Here is an 18830-nt window from a genome sequence, read left to right as displayed (position 1 = left end):
ACAATATATTGACTGCTGCAAATCTCCTGACTCGAACACGACAGCACTAGAGTTGAGCGATACCGTCCGATACTTCAAAGTATCGTATCGGATGGTATCGGCCGATCTTTAAAAAAAGTATCGGGTATCGCCGATTCCGATACCGGAAGTCCCATTCAAGTCTATGGGACTTCCGGTATCGGAATAAGAAAAACCCTTTCCTGCCCTTGTACAGCCTCTCTGGGGTCTGTACGGGCCTTTCGGGGGGCTGTGCCGGCCTGCCAGGGGGTCTGTGCAGGCTCCGGTGGTCTGTGCCGGCCTGCCGGTGGTCTGTGCAGGCTCCGGTGGTCTGTGCCGGCCTGCCGGGGGGCTGTGCAGGCTCCGGGGGGCTGTGCCGGCCTGCCGGTGGTCTGTGCAGGCTCCGGGGGTCTGTGCAGGCATCGTCCGATGGGACTACAAGTCCCATCGGGCGATGCCTGCTACCATGACAGTGATTGACACATTAGCAAATGATGGGACAGTAGTAGTCCCATCATCCGGCTAATGTGTTAAATGTAAAAAAAAAAAAAAAAATTACATGCTACATACATACAACATGCATACTACATACATGCTACATTCATACTACATATATACTACATACATACTACATGCAACATACATACGACATATATACTACATACATGCTACATACATACTGCATGCTACATACATACCACATATATACTACATGCATGCTACATACATAACACATATATACTACATGCATGCTACATACATACTACATGCTACATACTACATATATACTACATGCTACATACATACTACATGCTACATACTACATATATACTACATGCTACATACATAACACATATATACTACATGCATGCTACATACATACTACATGCTACATACTACATATATACTACATGCTACATACATACTACATGCTACATACATACTACATATATACTACATGCATGCTACATACATACTACATACATACTACATGCTAGCTACATACATACTACATACATACTACATGCTAGCTACATACATACTACATACATACTACATGCTAGCTACATACATGCTACATACATACTACATGCTAGCTACATACATACTACATGCTACATACTACATATATACTACATGCTACATACATACTACATGCTACATACATACTACATATATACTACATGCATGCTACATACATGCTACATACATACTACATGCTAGCTACATACATACTACATACATACTACATGCATGCTACATGCTACATACATACTACATATATACTACATACATACTACATACATACTACATACCACATACATAACACATATATACTACATGCATGCTACATACATACTACATGCTACATACATACTACATATATACTACATGCATGCTACATACATACCACATACATAACACATATATACTACATGCATGCTACATACATACTACATGCTACATACATACTACATATATACTACATGCATGCTACATACATACCACATACATAACACATATATACTACATGCATGCTACATACATACTACATGCTACATACATACTACATATATACTACATGCATGCTACATACATACTACATACATACTACATGCATGCTACATGCTACATACATACTACATGCTAGCTACATACATACTACATACATACTACATGCATGCTACATGCTACATACATACTACATATATACTACATACTACATACATACCACATACATAACACATATATACTACATGCATGCTACATACATACTACATGCTACATACATACTACATATATACTACATGCATGCTACATACATACCACATACATAACACATATATACTACATGCATGCTACATACATACTACATGCTACATACATACTACATATATACTACATGCATGCTACATACTACATGCTACATACATACTACATATATACTACATACTATATATACTGTGTGGGAAATTCCCACACAGCAATGGCATAAAGTGAGACTAGGGACTTTTTTTTTTAAGTGGCGGAGGAATACAGTGCGGAAGGATACCTACCTTCCGTCATTGGATTCCTGCAGCCCGTAGAGAACGGCAGCATCATCTGATGCTGCCGTTCTCTACCCAAGATCGTCGTGGGACACACTCGTGGACTGCTTCGGATCGTGGGTGAGTATTTTTGTGGTTTGTTATGTTAATATTTATTCCGGAAAAGACAATGGCTTCGGGGAACAATGTGACAAGTATTGGTAAGTATGTTACTCTGTTATATGTACTGTATGTCTATGTATGTATTGTATGAATGTATTGTATGTAGTATGTATGTAGTATATATGTGGTATGTATGTAGTATGTATGTAGCATGCATGTAGTATGTATGTAGTATGTATGTAGCATGTAGTATGTATGTAGTATGTATGTGGCATGTAGTATGTATGTAGCATGTATGTAGTATGTATGTAGTATGTAGCATGTATGTAGTATGTATGTGGTATGTATGTAGCATGTAGTATGTATGTAGCATGCATGTAGTATGTATGTAGCATGCATGTAGTATGTATGTAGTATGTATGTAGTATGTATGTAGCATGTATGTAGTATGTATGTAGTATATATGTAGTATGTATGTAGTATATATGTAGTATGTATGTAGCATGTAGTATGTATGTAGCATGCATGTAGTATGTATGTAGCATGTATGTAGTATGTATGTAGTATATATGTAGTATGTATGTAGCATGTATGTAGCATGCATGTAGTATGTATGTAGTATATATGTAGTATGTATGTAGTATATATGTAGTATGTATGTAGCATGTAGTATGTATGTAGCATGCATGTAGTATGTATGTAGTATGTATGTAGTATGTATGTAGCATGTATGTAGTATGTATGTAGTATATATGTAGTATGTATGTAGTATATATGTAGTATGTATGTAGCATGTAGTATGTATGTAGCATGCATGTAGTATGTATGTAGCATGTATGTAGTATGTATGTAGTATATATGTAGTATGTATGTAGCATGTATGTAGCATGCATGTAGTATGTATGTAGTATATATGTAGTATGTATGTAGTATATATGTAGTATGTATGTAGCATGTAGTATGTATGTAGCATGCATGTAGTATGTATGTAGTATTTTTTTTTTTTTTTTTTTTTTTAACATTTAACACATTAGCCGGATGATGGGACTACTACTGTCCCATCATTGGCTAATGTGTCAATCACTGTCATGGTAGCAGGCATCGCCCGATGGGACTTGTAGTCCCATCGGACGATGCTTGCACAGACCCCCGGACATCAGCACAGCCCCCCGGCAGGCCGGTACAGACCCCCACAGGGTGCACAGACCACCGGCAGGCCGGTACAGACCCCCACAGGGTGCACAGACCACCGGCAGGCCGGCACAGCCCCCCGGCAGGCCGGTACAGACCCCGGGCAGTCCACACAGCCCCCCGGCAGGCCGGCACAGCCCCCCGGCAGGCCGGTACAGACCCCGGGCAGTCCACACAGCCCCCCGGCAGGCCGGCAGAGACCCCCGGAAGGCCCGAAATGACGGCGCATCATGATGCGCACACACCGCGCATCATGATGACGTCAGGCTGTCAATCAACTTTGAACTTCCGATTCCGATGCCGAATTCCGATATTGAAAAAATATCGGAAGTCGGTATCGGAATTCCGATACAGCAAGTATCGGCCGATACCCGATACTTGCGGTATCGGAATGCTCAACACTAGACAGCACATATATGCCAATGAGGCAGTCTACAATCTGTGGTCTTTATCAAAAGAGGTATAGTGGGTTATTTTGATAAAACTGGATCAAAGTTAGAATGAAGATTTCAAGTACATTGACATCTTTTGCAAATTTCAAAGATAAAGTTTTAATTTTTCACCAAAAGCAGACGACCGTGTAACTCGGATGAGTGTTTTTCTATGGGGCTGGGCGCACGTCTGATTGGATGGCATTCACCTATTCAACGTGGAAAAAATCATACAGCTAGAAGTTGGAGAAACTTTTTTACTTCTATCCACCTGAGAAAATTGGGTTAGAGAAAAGTGTGATTAGCATTATCGGACCAACATTCTTGGATGTGCAAGAAATGATCGTCTGCAGCTGCACTTAGGGTGACTACGCAAATCATGAAATTAATTTTTTGAAAATTGTAGCAATAACCACTGTAGTGTCACCACAGTGGTCCCTGTCTCGCACTTCCTCCCCCTGCTGTTGCCCGGAGTCTGCACATGGATCGCAGACCGTCCTAAAGTGTCCCCTGCCAATGGCTGGGAGACGCTTATTAAAGGCACCTCCACCTGTTGTGAGGTGCCTGAGCAACATTTATATTCTGCTTGTTGCATGCTTGCTAGTTCTCAGGTCCCCTAGTTTGTCTCCCAGTACCTGCCTATATAGAAGCCATGCCTGCCTGCACCTACCATGCCCACTTGCATACCAGCCTGCACCTGCAGAGTTCACCTGTATATCAGCCATACCTGTCTGCACCTGTCAGTGCTTGCCTGTACTGTACCAGCTCAGCATTCTCTTTCTAGGCCGTTCCAGCTCAGTGTCCTTGGTGGGTCAGCTACCGTGCATTCGAGATCCTTCCTGGAGTAGCACCTGGTGTCCATCTGGAGCCAAGTCTAACCCCTTATTACTTAATGCACCTCCTCCAGTTGGGAGGTGCCTGAGCAACATACACTGCTAGTTGCATGCTTGCTAGTTCTCATATCCCCTGTTCTATTTTGTCATCCTGGACCTGCCTTTATACCAGCCGTGTTTGCTGTCCCTGCTTGCACCTGCTGGGCCCACCAGTATACCAGTCATGCTAGCCTGCACCGGTACATCAGCCATACCTGCCAGTGCATGCCTGCATACCAGCTGTACTTGCCGTGCCCACCTGTATACCAGCCATGCTTACGTGTATATCAGCTGTACCAGTCTGCACCTTTCATACCCATCAGTATACCAGCCATTACTGTCTGCACTTTCCAGTACCCGCCTGTATACCAGCTGTTTCCAACAGCACCTGCCATTCCTGTCTGTACCAGCTACGCTTTCTGTACCTAGGCCAATCCGGCTCCATGTCCTTGAGGGTCAGATGCCGTGCGTCTGAGGTCCGTACTGGAGTAGCACCTGGTGTCCATCTGGTGCCAAGTCTAACCCCACCAGCAGGGGCGCTATTGAAGAGGCAGGTGTTCACCTAGCTACACACAGCTCCAACTTCTCGGACCGCGATGCAGTGGTTCCACCACTATATCCATTACAACCACTAAGAAAGTCTCCCTTACATCCAGCAGCTGAGCAGCCGTCCTAGTACACCTCACAGCTGTGCGTTTGTCACAGGAAAGCAAGGTTCACACAACAGTAGAAAAGATCAGTCCCGTTGTCATCCAAAAAAGTGGGACGATTACTGACCCAATACGAGAAACTAATTAGGACGTTTGTGCTTCCAATGTGTTCTAACTGGTACAGTGTGACAAACTCTCAGCTGTCAGAAGTATGACACAACTACTGTGACCAATTACCTTCACATAAGTGCACGTGAGGGGAGCTTTGGGACAAGTCCACCAGTGAGATATTGTCATATCGAGGAGGATCACTGGTGTAACTAAAGGGGCCGAGCTTGTGGTCACCACTGGTTAACAAATAAAACGTATGGAAATATCAAGGAACAGGAGACACGGAAAAATGTTTTCAAATGTTTTATTAATCTTTATTTTTCTGGGCACAAAAAAAATAATAATGAGGTGAGGATACAGACTGGACCATCTGCGGCAGGCAGAGAGCCGTCATAGTTCATATACAGCCATGACACAAGCTTCAATTACATAGAGATACAACAGAATGTTGATAGAGGAGGACTCGTTTTTCTAAAACATACCCAATGAAAAAAATTACAAAAAAAACCCCATTCCCATCTGACTTCCTTCAGGTTCTCCTCTCTCCACCTGCGCTTCTGCTTCCATCAACCATTTGGAGTAATGTACATTATTACTGTCAATAAATAGTAAATCTCGAAAACAAAAACAGTGGCTAACACCATTTCTATGACAAAGGTGTCCTCATCGGAGGACTAAAGCAGTGACACAAGGGATAGGACACAGGTTCCTCATCTACCGTTTATATGGGAAAAAGCCTAAAAACAACATCTTGGGTCAGGGCTTATATCTATGGCATATGATCTAATAATACCAACATAGCCGTAATCAAGGACTCTTTGCAACGTCTTTTAGCAAGTTTACCAACAAACATGGCAGGAGAACATCAGCTCAACTACCTAAGATGTACAGATCTAAAAAAAAAAATCATCCAATATCCCTGGTTTGTCTATTGAGTATTACTGAAGAGTGCCAACATGGCAAAAACATGCTCTCCGCTCTACCATGCTTATTGACCCGTCTACCAGCAAATGGCGTGCCAACATAGAGGTCAGGAGACCTACAGCACCATTAAGATTTGTAAAAAACCCAATAACTATCTCTGCTAGGTGATTATCCAAGAGTGATACAATGACGTAAAACCAAGATATTGATTTTTTGCAATGCTCATTGCCAGGAAACCATTCAAGATCTAAAAAACAAAAAAGGTGCCATCTTGGACCTATGGAATGTCACCTTGGCTTAAAACCATGAGCAGGATGCCTTCCACCACAAAAATAACTGGTCGAGAGGAATTCAACTCCACCATCTGTAAAATATCTAAAAGCTGACCAGAAGGACATCCGTGAAAGCCACCTTAGATAGCAATGTTCACACAGTGGAGGTGGACCTGTGCCAAACACCCCTGCCAAATGCTTAGGCAAATGGAGCTGTAGCTTTTATCAATAGTAGACCAGAGATATCGATATACATGGACTCTGACCGCCGGGCACGTAAAAACGAACGTCAACATTCTAAATTCACAAACAACCTGCTCAGCAACACACAAGAAGACAAGAATTACCTCCGGCCTCACTACTACTGCAGCTCCGTTACTCTCATCTCAACCGACCTAAAGCAGATGGTGGAGGAAGCACAAAGACACGCAGGACTCGGAACAGGAGAATTCCGGGAGAGAAGGACTCTCACATTGGGTGAAGGTAGATGAAGACATGGCTTCTGGAGGAATGTGGGGGGTATCAAAGAAAGCAAAAAGACAGAAGGAGGCGTCTATGAAGGAAGATGGAACAGCTGTGGTTATGTAACAGTAAAAGTTATCCTCTACATAGTTTTCATCTTCAGAATACATCATTGTCACAAAGAGTTAAAGCACCAACTAGTTCAATTTCTAGACTAAAACACGGAAAATCTCTCGCTTGCGTTTTTTTTTCTGTATTTAATTCAAGTACAAAGTTAAAATGCCTTTATGTTTTCTTTTTGCTTCCGTAATAATAATAATATAGAAGAGTAAAATAACCGTGCCGTCCTATAGCACTACGAGAACCCCCCGCCCCTCCCCCAATAATAAAAGAAAAAAACAAGTAAAAGGTATAAAGGAAAAGCAAAACAAAAAACAAAACAGTCATTGACCAATAGATTTAATTTAACAATATATATTTCTCATAAAATGTTTAGCACCTTTTTGTTTTTTTTTTAAATCACCATCCACCCTCTGCTTACTTAAGGAATCGAGGCATTTGATTTTTTATTTTTTTAAGGTATTTATATTCTAGTTTTTCCTTTTTTATTATTTATATTTCGTCGAGGGCTGTGCACAACAAAAAGAACAATGACTTATGGAAAAATAAACAAGATTTTCTCATCACCTGTAGAGTCCATTTTTTTGCCGACCTCAAGGCCATGGTTATCTTCAGATGTTAATTTTGTAAATTGAGCAGGTCGCATTTGTGGAGTTGGGTTGGAGGAGTTGTACGGAGCTGTAATATGGCACCTAAAAGTCTATAAAGCCTTGTTGCACCTCAACTAATATTTGTTTGTCGGATTCCTATAGAATCTGACCCCAAAAACAACCTAATATTTGACAGGATCCGGATTGTGGAGGTAGAAGCATTGCTTCTAAGAGAGGATATTCCCGTAAAAGAATATTGTTCCAAGGGTTCCATAAAGTGAAACGTGCTGATGGCTGTCGTACATGACCATAGAACCTTTTTGAGAAGATGTACAAGGCTTCGTGTTACAGAAACTTTGCTCTACTGTTTTTGTCTTCTAAGCCCGTTCAGAAATTCTAAAGAATTCAGAATAAAACTGAGCCCAAAGGAATAAGACAAAGTCTAACAGAGTTGGTACATCACATTTAGCTCGTCTACTTATTGGTGATGTCTACGCTGTATGAATGGGACATGTGGAATACAGACACGAGAAGTCAACTTTTAAACAACCAATCTCGTTGACTATTATGAATGTATTCACTTCCTACCAGATAACTAAAACTTAGAGATCAATGTGTTGGCTATGTCTACACAGACTTGTACTCTCAGTGTTGACGTTTCATCCATAGGCCTCTTTTTTTCTGCTTCCTATAGTTGTAGAGGTGACCCACCACTGAAGATAACATTTCAATGCCCTCACTGAGTCCGTTGTTCTGCTCATTAACACAATGACAAGACCATGTGGAGTTGCTGGTCAAAGCCTAGAGGATCCATCGGGACAAAAGGGGAAGTCTACATTTGGGGCGATGATCCTTTCGTATAGTTGTAGATACCCATTACACCATTTTAACTGATCTCAGCCTTCTGTTCTCCATACTTGAGTGAGAGGTTATGTAGAACATAATGGAAAGCTTAACACGTGAATGGACACAAGGGGTCAAGAGGACATTAGAACATTGGACACATCTCTCAGCAGCTTGAAGCCATAATTATCGGGGGCTGCTCATATAAAGTTGTGTGAAGATATTTTCCCTTGTACAAACGTTCTTTTCCTGTTAATGTTCCATCAACATAAAGTGAAGAAAACAAGGTGTTTTATGTGTGTGCTCTTCGATAATGCCCTGCATTGAAGGGACTCATGTCGCTAATGTGACGGGATCTCTCGTCAGTCGGGTGTGGACATCTTCACATCTGCAGCTAGTTTTGGAATGTCAATTATTAAAGGCCGGAACGTGAAAATTTCTTCAGAAGACATATTAACATGTTGTACAACTTCTCATATTGATGACCAACTTAAACCCAGATTGTGTGTGTAGTAGTAGAAGTAGAGCAATTAGCCACCAAAATTACTGTTTTGAGGCTGTTATAGATACGTTTTATGGATACTATTGGAGTGTTGTTATAATTGTGGAGCTGCCGGCTTAGTCTCCTGAAGTGGCCTCCTATGATTCAGGAGATCTTCACCATTAAGAATCTAATATTGTAGTGTGGTCCACACGGGATGGTTAGAACTTGATGGACGTATTCTGCTGCATTTTACAGAAGCTGCCTGTACGTGTTAATGTCGACAGAGGATGGTGGAGGAACCACCACCAGAAACAAGTCTTGAACTTCTCATACACATACTAAAGATGAAAGTGGGCGATTTTAAGCATAACAAACCTTTGTTAGGTGAAACACATGATAATTTTAGGCCTTCAATGACATATTATCATTCTGAAATGGCAAGTCATCCGTGTTGCAATTTTTTTTATCCAATAGTTTGAGGAAAGATCTTTTGCTGAATGTTCCCAGGAAGACTAAGTCCTTCAACCCGTGAAAATGAAGCAAACAGCCCTAACAATGATGATTAAGCAGGATTGACCTGGCTCAGCTCCCATCTGAGAACATAGGCCTGAGGTTGGCGATTCTTCCATCGCCGGACGATGCTCTATACATATGACCGGTTTAGTCCACCATTGTGACCTCAAAATAGATAACTATCCAGAGCTCTCTAAAAGATTGCTGAATATCAGTCATCACATTAGCCCAGTGGACTTTGTAACGTGTCATTTCCTCAGCACCATCCAGGATCTCCATAATCTTGTGCTTTATATTTTTACATGGCATTTTACTAAAACAGACTGGAATATGGCCAACCTGTTAAGAGCTTAGAGCCTAAGGATTCACCAAGACCCACCTTGAGCACTGGGTGACGGCAGAGTTAACCTATTCGATGTTTCCCGATTCCATGGTGTCGCTCAATAATATAGGAAATGACAATACTTCTCTCAATGACTTCTACCCTTGACTATGGCCAAATCTCGGGAACACAAGTTTTGGGTTGTTTTGTTACTAAAATATTCTTCAGAGTAGAACAGATTCATTTTTTGCTTCGGAGAAGATAAGGCCAATTCGCTGACACACCTCCAACTTTTTTTCAGTCAGTAGGTTCATGCGATTGACAGCGGCCTGCATTCAGGATCCTATTATTAGTATAAGTCAAAACTAGAGGAAACTTATGGCGTACATACAGTAGCACAGTATGAAGAAAAATCACTTTAATAAGAAAAATAGAAATAACGTTGACAAATAATGTTCTTACCCAAATAGAAGAACTGAACAATGTCAGCACTTTTGGCTAATGGCAAACAACAGACTGGAATATGACAGTGGATGCAAGATGTTATCATGAAGCCAAGGCCTAAGACATAACATTTGTGCCAACAGCTCCACATGGTTGATTGGTGGCAAGATCTCAACTGTATGGTCGGCTTGGAGTCTACAGGTCCGAGATGGAGCAAACAGCCCCTGGCTGCTTGATCATTTAAAGCAAAATAACATAACGGTGATAAAATATAGACCAAGTGGAACATAAGATAATGTGAGAACAGGAAACATTACAACACAGCCCTGCCTTCATCAAGTACTAGGACACAAAAAAAAAATAAAAATGTTCACATCATATACAAAGGAGAAGACTGAGGGTCAAAGTCGACCCTTCTTAACACAAAGAGACAAGATGAATGTAAGCAACAGCTATTAGAATGTTCCATCTGGATACATGATATAAAATAGCAGAGGGGTGGTTGTGGACCCCACAACTGTACCACCAACCCCTGCAGTCTAAAACCCTAGAATCCCAGTATGACTGATGTTCATACAACATAGTAACGATTATTTAATAACCCCTATGAGTTGAGGGGTATTAAAGCATCTATATCTTGAAGACCTGGTCTACAAACAGGAATATAAAAACCGGGTATTTTTATTGTTTGATGTTGTGGGATGACTAAAAACATCTTCCTTCCGCTGGAGGTGCATGAGGCTGGTCTTGCCTGAGATGCTCCATTGGAAGCTCAGTATGATTTAGCACTCATTCGGGAGGAAGTTACCTCCCTGTAATACAGTAAATGTATGTAAAAATCTATACAGCAAGCACCAGTGTTGGTCCACGTTTAGGATTTTGCACAATCTCAATAAATGCAAGCAGATTGGAACGTGCCTGAGGGAAGTAGCCGGTTTAGATAGAAAGGTAGAACGACCCCGTTTCCAGATAGTAATGCTGTGATCTGTAGCCTTTGACACAACTTATGCTTCTGTTTCATAGCTCTATAAGTATGAACAGGCCAGAGCACACAGACCTGCATGGTTGGCATATGTGAGGCCATGGCATTGGTTTGGACAGTTCACCAGAAATATTTGAAACCTCCTGACTTTGAGGAAAACATTAAAGCTTGTGCCGGTTTAATGAAAGCATATTGGCAATAAGGCACCGTTCACATCTGTCCGTCTGTACATGGGAGAAGACAATTAGTGCCAATTGGTGGGATCTGCCTATGGATTGGTTAAAAATCTAAATAGCACCGCATCTGAACTGGAACAATCGGGGCCTTTGTTTAACAGCAACAGATTTTATAGTCGCTCCCGACCCCTCACTTTACTGTAGAGAGAGGTCAAATGTGTCCAAAGTGGCTCACACCGATGAGTGATGTGTGTATATTAAATCCAAGGATGAGATAAAAACACAAGGCCGGCGAAACGCTCGGCCATATGATGGTATAAGGCACTCCTTGCCAGTGTGAATGGAATTGTGTAGAATATTAAGATTATGACTTATTTTACCGCCATTTGGACGAGCGGGTGCCAGGGAGTCGTGGAAAAACATTACCCCGGCGATGTCTGTCAGATATTGGTATATTAGGCACATGTCTAGTATAGAAGCACCAGATCACATAGTCAGCACCGTGATTGTATACATGTCCAGGAAGCGCCAAATATCCCCCTGCGGTTCGAGGGCGACAAGGTCTCACTAAGGCACCGTTGGAAGCCGATGTTTTTAATCATCCCGTTTATGGAAAGCACCAAGTGTTGTATACAGTAGTAATAAGTTAGTACCATGAACTCTACCTAATCTCTACAAGTGTGTGCACACAATAAAGGGGTTAATAGATCGGCAGCTCACCACTCAGCGGCAGAGGACCTCCCGAGCACAGGAGCCCCGAGACAGGGCAACGGCAAACTGATCGTCCGGCATCCAGACGGCGCTTCACGAAAAAGTGCAACTTTATGTAGACAATAGTAAGATCCACATGTAGCCCGCGTGTACGGTCTAGCCGACAGGTTTCAGGCCATTTCAATCCCTAATCATTGCGAAGGACTGCAGTCAGAATCATGTCGGCTCAATGTGGATTTTATTACAATTTTTAATAAAATTGGATGTTTTCATGAAGAGCTCCCTGGATGCGGACTGCCTGCTTTTCACAATAAACATCTTACAAAAGTACAAGGATCAACATAGCTGAACAGTTACTGCCCCCCGCTTCAAAGCTAAAAGGTACTGCCCCTGCTTCAAAGCTAAAAGGTACTGCCCCTGCTTAAAATCTAAAAGGTACTGCCCCTGCTTCAAAGCTAAAAGGTACTGCCCCTGCTTCAAAGCTAAAAGGTACTGCCCCTGCTTAAAATCTAAAAGGCACTGCCCCCGCTTAAAATCTAAAAGGCACTGCCCCCCGCTTAAAATCTAAAAGGTACTGCCCCCGCTTAAAATCTAAGAGGTACTGCCCCCGCTTAATCACCGGAAATTGCTGCCTCTGACTAATCGGTGGTTAGAGCCCCTGGTTAATCACTGAAAGTAGCAGTCCTCGATTAATCACCGACAGGCACCAACCCTGGTTAACTCACAAACATCGATTAAGGAGTCTCTGTCCTTGTCTAATCAATGGCAGTCACCTCTGTCACCACCCCTGCTTAAGTACTGACAGCTGCTGCATTTTCAATCAAAGGTACAGCCACTTGATTAAACAATAAAGGTGACTGTGAGCTTAACCTCAGAACATTACTATCTATAGCTCACTACTGACATTTACTTCCAGTGACCGACTTCTGCTTAATCACTGAAAATGTCTGCCTTTGTTTAGTCACTGAAAGCGGCCATCCTTGGTTAATCACTGACAAGTGCAGCTCCTGCATAATTATCCCTTGTTTAATTAATAGCAGTCACCTGTTACCACCCCTAAGCGCTGCCAGTTACTGCCTCCACTTAATCAAAAAAGGTATCACCCCTGCTTAATCATCATGTTCCTGCATCAGCTTAATCAGTGACATTTACTGCCCCTGAACTCAACAGCAGCCTCCTCGTCTAGTTACTGCTCCTACTCAACCACTGACAGCTACTGCTTTTGCTCAATTGACAGCCACTGGCCCTGCTCACCACCGACAGCCCCTGGCCCTGCTCACCACCGTCAGTCACTGCCCCTGCTCACCACCGACAGCCACAGCCCCTGCTCAACCGTCAGCCACTGGCCCTGCTCAACCGTCAGCCAATGGTCCTGCTCATCACCAACAGCTACTGCCCCTGCTCAACCACTGACAGCTACTGCTCCTGCTCAACCGTCAGCCACTGGCCCTGCTCACCGACAGCCACTGCCCCTGCTCAACCGTCAGCCACTGGCCCTGCTCATCACCGAAGCTACTGCCCCTGCTCAACCACCGGCAGCTACTGCCCCTGCTCAACCACCGGCAGCTACTGCCCCTGCTCAACCATCCCCTACTAGGCGGACAGGACACACTTCATCAGGCACAAGCTTACCCGGGCATTTTTTTTTCCTATGAACGCTACTTCTATTCTTTTTCCTCATAAGAGAGGTTTTGAAAAAGACCAGTGGTGGTCGAAACATCACCTCAACCTCTTCGTCCACAAGTCTTATATGTCATTTTTTCAATGCACTTGGTGATGCTTATTTGAAAAGAGAAAAAGTAATAAAAAATACTTATGTTTGCACCACTATCCACGTCTTTGAGGTCAGCTGTTTCGATACTATAGCCTGCTCAACCACCGACAGCCACTGCCCCTGCTCAACCACCGACAGCCACTGCCCCTGCTCAACCACCGACAGCCACTGCCCCTGCTCAACCACCGACAGCTACTGCCCCTGCTCAACCCTCCGCCACGGTCCCTGCTCAACTGTCAGCCACTGGCCCTGCTCATCACCGACAGCTACTGCCCCTGCTCAACTACTGACAGCCACTGCCCAACCCTCCAACACTGCCCCTGCTCAACCAGCGACAGCTACTGCCCCTTCTCAACCCTCCGCCACTGCCCCTGCTCAACCAGCGACAGCTACTGCCCCTTCTCAAACCTCCGACACTGCCCCTGCTCAACCAGCGACAATTACTGCCCCTTCTCAACCACCGACAGCTACTACCCCTTCTCAACCACCGACAGCTACTGCCCCTGCTCAACCCTCCACCACTGTCCCTGCTCAACTGTCAGCCACTGGCCCTGCTCATCACCAACAGCTACTGCCCCTGCTCAACCCTTCGCCACCGACCATGCTCAACCAGCGACAGCTACTGCCCCTTCTCAACCGACAGCTACTGCCCCTGCTCAACCACCGACAGCTACTGCCCCTGCTCAACCACTGACAGCTACTGCCCCTGCTCAACCCTCCGCCACTGCCCCTGCTCAACCAGCGACAGCTACTGCCCCTTCTCAACCACCGACAGCTACTGCCCCTGCTCAACCCTCCGCCACAGCCCCTGCTCAAACACCGACAGCTACTGCCCCTGCTCAACCACCGACAGCTACTGCCCTTGCTCAACCCTCCGCCACTGTCCCTGCCCAACTGTCAGCCACTGGCCCTGCTCATCACCGACAGCTACTGCCCCTGCTCAACTACTGACAGCCACTGCCCAGCCCTCCGCCACTGCCCCTGCTCAACCAGTGACAGCTACTGCCCCTTCTCAACCCTCCGCCACTGCCCCTGCTCAACCAGCGACAGCTACTGCCCCTTCTCAACCACCAACAGCTACTGCCCCTGCTGAACCCTCCGCCACAGCCCCTGCTCAACCACCGACAGCTACTGCCCTTGCTCAACCACCGACAGCTACTACCCCTTCTCAACCACCGACAGCTACTGCCCCTGCTCAACCCTCCGCCACTGTCCCTGCTCAACTGTCAGCCACTGGCCCTGCTCATCACCAACAGCTACTGCCCCTGCTCAACCCTTCGCCACCGACCATGCTCAACCAGCGACAGCTACTGCCCCTTCTCAACCGACAGCTACTGCCCCTGCTCAACCACCGACAGCTACTGCCCCTGCTCAACCACTGACAGCTACTGCCCCTGCTCAACCCTCCGCCACTGCCCCTGCTCAACCAGCGACAGCTACTGCCCCTTCTCAACCACCGACAGCTACTGCCCCTGCTCAACCCTCCGCCACAGCCCCTGCTCAAACACCGACAGCTACTGCCCCTGCTCAACCACCGACAGCTACTGCCCTTGCTCAACCCTCCGCCACTGTCCCTGCCCAACTGTCAGCCACTGGCCCTGCTCATCACCGACAGCTACTGCCCCTGCTCAACCCTCCGCCACTGCCCCTACTCAACCACTGACAGTCACTGGCCCTGCTCAACCACCGACGGCTACTGCCCCTACTCAACCACCGACAGCTTCTGCTCCTGCTCAACCACCGACAGTCACTGGCCCTGCTCAACCACCGACGGCTACAGCCCCTACTCAACCACCGACAGCTTCTGCTCCTGCTCAACCACCGACAGTCACTGCCCCTGCTCAACCACCGACAGCTACTGCCCCTGCTCAACCCTCCGCCACTGCCCCCTACTGCTTAAACACCGACAGTTTCTTCATAATTAACAGCAATTATCACTGTCACAAAAATACTTAAAGCTACAGCGTCTGCCATCGCTGACTGATCTCGCCACCTCTTCATCATTGACAATGACACCATTAGTAGCAACACTTTGTGCCCCACACAAATAATGGTCACCAGATCCAATATGGACCACTGCAGCCAATCACAGGGAAAACTAAGGGCATACAGTAATGCCACTGTATAATATATAGAGCGGCATCAGGTACACAGGATAGAAGTCTTACATCTTTATATAGTCTATATATATATATATATATATATATATATTTTGGGTCCTTTAATCTACAGGTGTTAAGCTCTGCCTATCTGGGCGTGGAGACGGTGAGGCCAGGAGGAGGAAAAGAGAAAGATAGGAGCACCATTTGTGAGAGTCTGCGGCTGTCTCCGGACCTGGCAGCGGTGGCGCACAGGCGGCGGGGCAGGCTCTCCAGCTGTGCACACACTTGTAGAGCGTCAGGTATTACACATACAGTATTAGAGCTGTAAACAGTGATCGAGGTCAGCGCTGTCGGTCGGAGCTGATGCGTTTTCCAGGCCTCTTGCTTGAGGCACCTGAAATACTGTAAAAAAAAAATAAATCTAAAATTCTGTAATTTTTTTCAGCAACATTCTCCTGGTAACATGTAACATTGGGAATGCTGATACATCTACATAGCCTCAATATTCCCAGTCATTACATGAAGAGGTGATCAGACCCAGACAATAGGAGAGAGGTTTGGACAATGTGATGTACGCTGGGCACGGTCGGCCCAGAAGGCGGTAACGGAACAGCACCGGTCAGCAGACGTGGGCGTCAGTGTGTGCTAAGAGGCGTGGAACGTACGTGGCAGCAGACCACGTGCAGCCCCTGCTTGTGCTGCTATGTCCGTGATTTCCCCGGCCACGACATGGAGATCGTGGACCGTTTGCATTGTGTGTACGTATTGACTTATCCTTTTAATCTGCAGCCTAAAAAAAAAAAAAAAATTAAAGCCCAGCTTTCCCCTCCCCCCCCACTGGACCCAGTGGTGGGTGGCTGCCGATCAACTTAAAAGACCCTTAAAACTAAAACCGGAAAACCCGACTCTTAGCACCGGGATAAGAGGGGAGGGGGGGAGAAACTAAAAATCTCTAAAATGGACTAAAAACCTGAAAGTGGCTGCACAAATTCTCGAGACGCCTTCGCTGGGACGACGACGTCTTTAAAGATCCGCAGCCGGCTACTGCACTAAAAACTGGAGAGGGATTAAAAGGATCCCCCCCTCCCCCTACAAAAACATCACGGTAAAAACATAAAAAAAGTAAAATGAGACTTAAAAGGAGAGTGTAACATGGAACAAGAAGTTACATAGAAGTGTCTGCTCAGATCTCAGGCCACCCGCTCGCTCCTCAGTGCTGCAGGCCCCCTCTCCCACAAGCTTTAGTTTCTTCTATCGAACATTTGTCTAAAATGATTCTTTCCTGGGTGGAGCGGAGAGAGAGGAGCCGAGAGACTTTTTTTTTTTTTGGAGGGAGCTGGAAGGTTGGATATCGGCCTCAGGTCCTTTTTTTTTTCTGCCTCAATTACTTAAACGCAGGCAAAAAATTCCTTAAGAGGAGCAAAGAGGTGACGAATAACCGGAACGCTCCAAGATCTTCCGAGAAGCCTTTGCCGGGCCAAACGGCTCATGTTGGAGACATCTGTATAGTGGACTGGGAAGCCGAAAACCCTGGAGCAAAAGACGACACAAATCGGGATTAAAAACCTCTCGGAAAAGTGCTTTGGAGTCCGAAAGGCTACATTACACATAGACAATAGGTGCAAAGGAATCTGCACATCCCATTCCATCGGCACAACAGCGGTCTGTAGCTTCTGCAGCGGGCAGGACTACAGAGTCATGTGTCACGGCAAGGTCGATGGCCAGGCCGGATAATCAGAGTCATTGATGGATTGGGATGTGTCAATACAAAAAAATATAAAAATAATCATGATATAATAAATACAAATATACAGAATAGTTGTGATATAAATAAAAATGATAAAAACTCTTGAAATAAACAAAAAATATTATAAAAATTACACAACAATCTAAAAGATACTGTACAAAAATTTTAGACAGGTGTGGAGAAAAAATACTGCAAAGTAAGAAGCTTCCAAAAATAGGAGGGATGAAAAAAAATATCAAATTCCAAAATGAGGATTTTTTGGCAGCCAATGTAAAATCATTGGAGGATCCCGGAAAATCTGTGGGTATATGCTGCCACCTAGAGGCCGACATCTCAAGAAAAACGTTGCCTCTCGCAGACAGGCTACACCCGGGCCTGCTGACACCACATATAAAGCTGTAGGAGAAGCAAACCAAAGACCCCCCCCAAGGAGGAAATGAAGGCTACAAGAAGTAGATATTAGGGGAGTACCAAAAAATCCCCTTTTCTAGGACACTTCACTGGGGAACACTTGAAACCATGGGACGTCCAAAACCTGTCCCTGGTCTGGGAAAACTAATATTAGTAGGAATAGCAAACCTTACGATTACCACCTGAGAAACCAAACACTGCAGTATCCTTCTGGAAAGACGCCTGCCGATGCAAAGGTAAGGACTGAAAACTAAGTAGTGGCCCTACAGAGTAGAAGACCAGATACCAGGAGGCACACAACCTGGAAGCTTCCAGTGCTTGGGTGACGTGAGCAGTGCCTATCTGGTGGTACCCTGGCCTAGCCCGATGTTTAGCAATGGTAAATCGAAACCAGCAAGAAATGGCGGCCCTAGAGGTAGTCAGACCTCTGGATGGGGCATACCAGGATAACAAACGAGGCATCCGAACATCTGAACAGAGCCGCGAGAGACAAGTAGAGCTGACCCCATCAGATTGTGCAAGAGTCTCTCGGGGAGAGGAGAATGGTTAGG

General features: G+C 44.9%; 1 protein-coding gene across 4 annotated transcripts in view; it reads right to left on the bottom strand.

Annotated features, from left to right (window-relative positions):
- Nucleotides 1-5692: 5692 nt before the first annotated feature.
- DNMT3A (DNA methyltransferase 3 alpha) overlaps nt 5693-18830 on the bottom strand; it is a 243543-nt gene continuing 230405 nt past the window's right edge. For all 4 annotated transcript variants that reach the window (XM_073562042.1, XM_073562041.1, XM_073562044.1 and 1 more), the window contains one exon: nt 5693-17651. In XM_073562042.1, the coding sequence (XP_073418143.1) occupies nt 17510-17651 (142 nt within the window). In that variant the 3' untranslated portion in view covers nt 5693-17509. The remainder of the gene's footprint in view (nt 17652-18830) is intronic.

This window comes from Dendrobates tinctorius, unplaced genomic scaffold (genome assembly GCF_039654945.1).
Source record: "Dendrobates tinctorius isolate UK_male_01 unplaced genomic scaffold, ASM3965494v1 ptg000332l, whole genome shotgun sequence".
NCBI classification, from domain to species: Eukaryota; Metazoa; Chordata; class Amphibia; order Anura; family Dendrobatidae; genus Dendrobates; species Dendrobates tinctorius.
Note: the sequence above shows the minus strand (reverse complement) of the source record. Positions and strands in the feature narration are given on the sequence as shown.